The sequence below is a fragment of the Dioscorea cayenensis genome, chromosome 6 (genome assembly GCF_009730915.1).
Source record: "Dioscorea cayenensis subsp. rotundata cultivar TDr96_F1 chromosome 6, TDr96_F1_v2_PseudoChromosome.rev07_lg8_w22 25.fasta, whole genome shotgun sequence".
NCBI lineage: Eukaryota > Viridiplantae > Streptophyta > Magnoliopsida > Dioscoreales > Dioscoreaceae > Dioscorea > Dioscorea cayenensis.
In genome coordinates, this window is record NC_052476.1 from 8,177,265 (window position 1) to 8,185,181 (window position 7,917).

General features: G+C 33.3%; 2 protein-coding genes across 2 annotated transcripts; one reads left to right on the forward strand and one right to left on the reverse strand.

The window, feature by feature from the left end:
• The first annotated feature begins 3,383 nt into the window (after positions 1–3,383).
• Positions 3,384–3,819, forward strand: LOC120262823 (VQ motif-containing protein 25-like). The gene has a single exon (XM_039270719.1). It carries the CDS (start codon positions 3,427–3,429, stop codon positions 3,796–3,798), a length of 372 nt encoding a protein of 123 aa, XP_039126653.1. The 5' UTR covers positions 3,384–3,426; the 3' UTR covers positions 3,799–3,819.
• A 69-nt stretch (positions 3,820–3,888) lies between these two features.
• Positions 3,889–7,460, reverse strand: LOC120262822 (probable plastid-lipid-associated protein 13, chloroplastic). The gene is made up of 7 exons (XM_039270718.1): positions 7,191–7,460; positions 6,277–6,398; positions 5,971–6,054; positions 5,603–5,699; positions 5,126–5,342; positions 4,624–4,676; positions 3,889–4,081 (listed from the first exon to the last, which is right to left on the reverse strand). Exons 1-7 carry the CDS (start codon positions 7,401–7,403, stop codon positions 3,980–3,982), a joined length of 888 nt encoding a protein of 295 aa, XP_039126652.1. The 5' UTR covers positions 7,404–7,460; the 3' UTR covers positions 3,889–3,979.
• Positions 7,461–7,917: the final 457 nt, after the last annotated feature.

The window sequence follows — 7,917 nt, forward strand, 5'->3', positions numbered from 1 at the left end:
GATCAGCAAGTGTCCATGAGACATCGGGTGTAGAGGGTTGGGGAGAAGTACCGTCGACATGGCCAAGCAAATCCATGCCAAGTAGAACAATGCGAACGGTAGTAAACCACTCTTTGTAGTTGGAACTATTTAATTTAACATCAACTGGAGCCAGAAAATGTGGAGAGGAAGAAGTGGTCATTTATTTATTTATTATTTTTTTAAAAAAAAAACAAAAGCAGAGAATAATAATATGATAAGGGAGACTGTGTAGTAGAATAAAGGCAGGGAATTAGAGCAAAAGGAAATGTTAAATAGCTCCGGGACTTGAGCTGCTTCTTTTTTTTCTTTTTTTTTTTAATTTAATTAGCTCCGGGATTTGAGCTTCCCTTATTAGCTCCGGGACTTGAGTTTTTTTATATATATGTATATAGTTGTACTATGGATGGGAATCAAAACAAACAATCAAAGACAAGTTGTTGGGACTTGAATTTGTAGGTCATGTCTGTCCTTTGGTCGGGAAACTAATTGAGATGGGAATGAGCACGTTGAACGAAGCTCGCCGGCTGAGAGAGATGCTCGTCGGAGGAGAGAAACTTGTTGGGGAAGAGAGACAGCTCGTCGGCAAGCTACAAGAAATAAGATAAATAATGCTTGGACAAAGGCTGAAAGGAGATCGTCGACGAAAGGCTGCAAGAAATAACAAATTAACGCTCGAACAAAGTGTGGCTGAATGTCAGACAAAGCTCAGACAAAGGTTGCAAGGCTCGGAATGTCGGAGAGCTACCAAATTACGCCGGAGGACATACAAAATTTCAGGCAGAACAAACGCATATTGACGTCATAGATCGGACTGAACAAGATTCCGGCAAGATCGGCCAGCCACTGATACCATGATAGATAGATAAAGGATGAAAGAATGGAATGATTTTCATTAAGGGCAACAACCCATATATATACACGAATGAAGTATACGAGTATGTATATACACATAAGTATAATATATGAATACATGTATTATAGTACTCTAACAGAGCGAAAGAAAGAGAAGACAAAGAATAACAAGACGGATAAGAAGGATAAGGATCAAATGAAGAAGAAGGAGAAGAATTGAAGAAGCATGCTCCTAATGTTGTAAATGAGAAAAGTAAGGAGACTAGTACTGAGAAATAGAGAATTAGGCACAATTGAAGTCAATGATCCTAACTCATAAGTTTTTGTGTGCGTGTGTGTCTAAATATGGTTTATCTTATATATGCTGGTGTTAGCTATGTTTGTGTGTATGTTCATGTGTTTGAGTTTCTAATAAAATATGTTTTTGTGTAATTTATATATGCATATGTTTGAGTGTTTGTGTTTTTGCAAGCTTTAATTTGTATGTGAGTTTAATAGAATTCATATTCAACAAAATTATTTTTAAAGAAAAGATCCTTGAAAGGATTATATAAAGAGGAATGGAAGATGAGTGATATTTTGATGTATTTAATTAGCATGATGGAATGGATCATTTCCACCAATTATAGAAAGAGAACTAGCATATATGTATTTTAGTGCAATGAGAGGAAGAGAAAAAGTAAAGGACCACCAACGATGATAGAAACAGATAGACTGTTAATGAATGGATATACATTCAATTCTTTTGTGATTTAGCTATAATATATAATAATAATAATAATAATAATAATAATAATTTTATGTATTAAAATCTTCGATAACTATAAATATATATTATAATTAAGGATAAGTAATTGATTATTAATTAATTCTCTTGAATGAAAACAGCCCTCAAAAAGTTGATTTATTTTAACATTAGTTTAGATTCGTTTTAACATTAACTTTAACACCATCATCTAGTTCTTCTATTCCAAAGTGAGTATTCTTGGGATCATGTTGTTTTTCTAGTGATGGACTTGTTTATAGAAATAACTATAAATATTAATAAATAATTAAATATAACATGGTACATACTTTATATTTTGATAAATAAATTGAATGATGCATAAATTATGGAATGACAAGGAACAAATTTGGCTATCCCATAATTTTTGGAGTTTATGATTTTTGTTAAAAATAATTACTTTATAATTACATAACATACAATATAATATATATATATATATATATTATCATTCTTTCAAGATACATAGCAATTAATATATATGATAGAGGGATATATGCCCCCAAAATTGATTATAAATGAGGGATTTTAAAAATGTTTTTTGTTTTCAATGTTTATTAATTAATTGAGTTTTCTTTTGTTAAATGAACTTTGATCTAATCATATGATGAGCCTAATATTATTTTAGAATTTGAGTCATTTAATTTCAATGTTTTCTAAAATTATTATAGATCCAATATTAATCAAATTTACTCAAAACCCACAAAATAATATAAATTAACAAAAAAATCAGCACCTTTGAAAATTATTATCAAGCACTAATCTAGTTCTATGAGTGTTTGATAGCGATTAAAACTAACTAAATCATTCAAATTCTAGCTTTTAGTATTTTATAATTAATTTTTCGAATTGATATATATAATCACTCTCAATCAAAGTTTATATGATCATTTGTGGATATGAGGAAACAAAGAGGAAAAATGGCAACTTGCATCAAGGTTTTGCTTGTTCAATTGGAAGGTGTTGACATGCTTCAAGTCAAGCCATGTGCTTACCAACATCATGTTTTTTTTAAGCTTAAATACAACTAAGATTATAATGAAGAATTAATGTGAATGGCTAGCCGTCATAATCTTATCTCATTAGATATTAATTTTTAGAAAAAAAAATTCTACCAATGTTACAAGTGATGTATAGTTTAATAAATATTAAAAACAAATTAATCTACTATATATATAGAAATAGTTTCTTGATAAAACTTGAAAATGATAACAATGAAAAATATATATCCTTATCATTAATGTTTGATAAAATGAGAAAGTTTACTTAAATAAGTTTGTTTAGGTTATTGATGGATTACCAGCTAATATTAAAAGGTTTTGCAATATATTTAGACAGATAGAGAATGCAAGTACTTGAAAAAAATAATAATAATAATTTAGAAGACAAGGGTTAGCCGGTTAGGAGACATGTTACATCAATTAAAACTAATAATATATGTGATTAAATTAGAAAATTAAACAGCTAATCACAGTCCAATGGTTTGCCAATTGTTCTCTTCTAACTAGTTTTCTTGTTATTTTAATTTTCTTGAGAACTTCTTGGAAATTTTATAAGAAAACTTGGATACTTGTATTTGCATTAAATTATTAAACAAAGAAAAAAAAATTATTTTCTATATCAATTAGTCCACTTGCCATCAGTGCAAGAAAGCTCCTTAATTGGCTTTTTATATCCTAACACTTTCTCTCCTTTGTTATTACACTCATGAACACATCCTCTTTGAATTTATATATATGCACATATCTTAAGATAGAATTAAGCATTAGATGGAATTGATCATGAGTTCTAAAAGAGGTTCATCATCAAGGAAGTACAAGCTTGGTTTGCATGAAGATTCACATATGGTTTCCAAGTTGAAGCCTAAGATAAGGATAGTACATATTTTCGCACCGGAGATAATCAAGACCGATGTGAATAACTTCCGCGAACTTGTTCAACGGCTCACCGGGAAGCCGGTGAAGAAAAATACCAGTGAGAATACACGCGAAAATGGTATCAAAGAATTGAAGAAGGAAGAGATATGGAGAGACGAGATCATCAAATCTGAAGATTTTGTTGATGGAGTTGGAGATGTTGATGAGTTCTTGCAAGATCTAAGTGATTTACCCTTTGTTTCTTTCAGCTCTTTAGTTTCTTGAATAGTTTTTTCAGGTTTCATTCTTTCATTCTCTTGAGAAGAACAATACAGCACTGCAATATATTGATGTTAATTGCTAAGATATCTGAAATATCATAAAAAAAAAATTTCTTATTGATGTAGTGCATATACAGAGCTTGTTCTTGCATCACATATGTATGATCAAACGAAATCGAGATATTTTAGGGTTCGAATTCGGAGAATGTAGAATCGGCGGAGACTGATGATGCAGGATCTTCCAGTCTTGTAAGAACATCTGGAGCTCCAAGAGAATCCCTCATGATCTGCAAGCAATTGATAATCAAACCTTCAATGATGAACTTGAAAACTAAACATTAGGCTGTCAAGCTTTTGAAAGTATATATGCATATATATAATTCCATATCCGAAATTAAAGTGATGAGATTGGAGAAAAAAAGATCTAACTGTGACGATGGTGCTAATCAAGATAAAATATTTGATATTGCATGCATCTGAGGCCAGATACGAATGAAACCGGTACGAATGACTTGCAAAGAAGAGTTTACAAAACCCAACTAGAGTATTGGGAATGGCATCTATTGATTCTCATGGATTCTAGTATTGACGAAAAAAATGTGCAGAACTTGAGGTAAGTTGAACAGTTTTGATAAAAAAGATAAACAAAATGCTTGTCTCAAGTCATCATTAAGGAGCTGTGTACAAACTACAGAGCACAAAAAATTTATCCATGGTGCAGCTTATAAATGTGAATAAAGACTTGGTCAACATAAACTTCAGTGGAGTTCCAAAAAAATAAAAAGAGATGCATCTCTTGTATGATAAGAGGGCTTCAGCAAAAGCTTACCAGTATTTCTTCATCTAAATAGGAGATCATAAATAGTCTCTGAAAAGTTCCACCTAGAAAGCACAAATAACACATTAGCAGTTAATCACCAAAGTATATCAGTTGTCACTTGACAGGCAACCAATATGTGATTCTGTCTTGTGATTTTATTGCTTTAAAGATACTTACTCAACATGTACTTTAATGGAGTTCCAAAAACAAATTTCACGGAAAAAAGAACATCTTATACTTTATAGTATAACATGAATGGCAGTATAGCGTAAATGGTTGATCTAGAATTACCAAAACAGCATAAACAAGTGCATCTAAATGTTCACACTGGCATCACTGCAAGTTGGCACATCCATTTGACATGAACACCAAGCCCAAGAAATTAACAACCCAAAGTAGCATATATAATGATAACGGAGAGAAAAAGGCTTACTTGATGGCAGTGTTCAAAACAACTGAGAACTTAGCTATTGTTAACAAGGAAAAGTTGTGTAAGCGATGTATTTCTTACTCAATGGAACTGTCAATCCATTGTTGAAGACATCCTTTACAGGAGCTGGCAGTTGCTGAAGTGCACCAGAGGCTTGTCCTAATGCAGCTTTTAGTTGTCCTGGCAAAGCCACTTCACTTACTATGGGCATTTCAAAATGGCCTTCCAGATATTCTGCTTTTAGTCGAAGAGGCCCTTCGATAGACAATTTGGCTGACAAGATGAACTTGCTGTCTATCTACAACAAAGTTTAAAGCATGTTGATCAAATTGAAATTAAAGAACAATATACATCAAACAGAAACCACCACAGATTCTCATCTAATGCTCATGGATGCTTTAAGGAGAAAAGAAAATCACTATCCCAATCTGTATTTTATTATCAAATGACAAGCAGTACAGAATCAATGGATCAAATAGCATAAAAAGACCATGACCATTGGTACAACACACCATACAATATTAGCCTACTGAGTAACTAAATTTTCCCACAACCTACCGAGTTTAAAATTTTTAAATTTGCAGTGGCTTTTGCATACCCATCCTGGATCAGCAAGTCTAACCCCAATAAGTTTGCCAGAATTGCAGGAGTTCTCCTGCAAATATGACAGAATTAGATCAGCATAATCAGGAAACACAACCAAGCACCATCAGCAATGATCTAGATGATAAGCAGCAACAAACTTCATTAGCACACAATAGAAATTAAAACTCCCAACAAAGATGAAAAGCACAAATCTACAGTGGTACATAGCACACATCAGATGCAACTAAAAGAAAACACTGAGGACACAATCAGCCAAATATTCCATCAGCAATTAAGATAAACTAGCTTCACCATAATCTTCAAATGGAGAGAATACCTACTCAAATAAAATCCTTGAGGCAATCGATCCTGGACTATTAGCACCAACCCACTCAAAATTCCATCTACCTTCAAGAAATGGTGATCTGCATATTGATGAAAAATCTCATGTCAATAATCCATTCCTTAACTCCCCATAAGTAATACTTTATTATAGCAAATAAGTCAATGAAATTGGTCAAAAGCCAAACAAAATCCATTGCCATATCAGACACATGATTATCCTCGTGTTACCCTCAACTGATTAAAACGGAACATGCACACATTGGATACTTTCTTTCATCCCACTTATCATTAAATAAACATACGTTGTTGGACGGGAAGTAGGATTTAGCCGTTCAAGGTCAATGATTCTCTCATTAACATCAATCTGCTGCGTTTCTGTCGTCTTTCCACCAACCAAAGATTTGAATCCACCAGCATCTTTAAACTGAAATAGTAGTTTCATGAATCCTACTTGCAAATTCAACCAAGTAAACAATGCAAAAGCAAGCAAGCTAAACCATAATTTGCTAGCCCATCAATTAGGCACGTCATGAAGCATTGCAAGAGAAGCAATAAAAAATTTAACAAGTGTGAGAACAACATTAATCCTACAAGATACATTGACGACATCTATAACAAAATTAACCAGAACAACACACACACTCCATCCATGTAAGCAATTGTTTATCATAATTTTCATTTTGTGAATTCTTACATTTTGGTTGGATCATTTAGGGATTCAGAATCATCGACCTAGGGAATTGGATAAGGTTAATCAGGTGGCACTGGTCTTTCAATTCAATTACCATGGGACCACTATGATTACTGTGCACACAGGGGAGCTTGGTCTCCTTCAATACTCAAGATAACATTTTTTTATTGAAACTGGAAATTTGTTTCTTTGTCAAGCTATGAAGTTATGAACATACAGTGATTGACAGAAAGGTTGTGATTTCTGACACAATGCATTATAGAGCCACAGCTATTGCTGAACTAAAATCAAGATAAACTGGTAGCAGGGCACATGCTAGTTTCAGTGCTCATTAAATCTCAATCAATTGTTGATTCACTTGCGAATAACTACATCATCTAATCACCCACTTCCTTAAAAAAAAAGCAATTGACAATATCCAAGCAATGAAATGAAGCAAAATTACCAAAGGAAAACAACCTGAACATCAAATTATAACACATTTAATCAAAAATCAAAGCTTTTTCCATATAAAGTGATGCTCACAGAAAGGAGAAGGGATTCCTTGGCAGAGACCCGCTCCATTTCCTTGGCGTAAGTCGCGGAGGCCCCTTGCAACGTCTGAGGCTGCACCATAGCTTTCCAGCATCCACCACCACCGCTGCGACCGCATTCTCCAAGATGATTGAAGCGCCGACGACCCTCCGGCAGCCGGGCCGACGCCAGCAAGGGCGGTAGTGACCCAAGAGCTGCAACCATGGCGTCAAACCCGAAGCGCAAAACCCTAACCCTTGATTATCAGAGACCAAAACCTTCTCGCGGGGGCGGGGAAGGGTTGCTATCATTGGATCCTAAATGGGCCAGGCCAGTCTAATTATTCAAATATTGGGCCAGACCGGGTCAATCCGGCCCACATCTGATTACTTATACACCCCTTGGCCCTTAGAAAAAAAATTTGCTAAGATGATTTTTTTTATTTTTTGCTAATATGTTCATCGAGTTTAAAAAATTCATTGATGTTTTTAAAATAATAATGGTAAGATAAGAAAATAAGAAAATATAAATTTGCAATTTTTTACTACTATCCTCACCAAAAAAGTTTATTTTGTAGGAATGTTTGGTGATTCTATCATCTTTTAAAATTCAATGATAAATGCTTATTAAATAAAAAAAAATTATAGAGATATATAAATATTATTATTATTATTATTATTATTATTATTATTATTATTATTATTATAAATGTGACAGTGTGCAGCAGTTAGGAATTGAA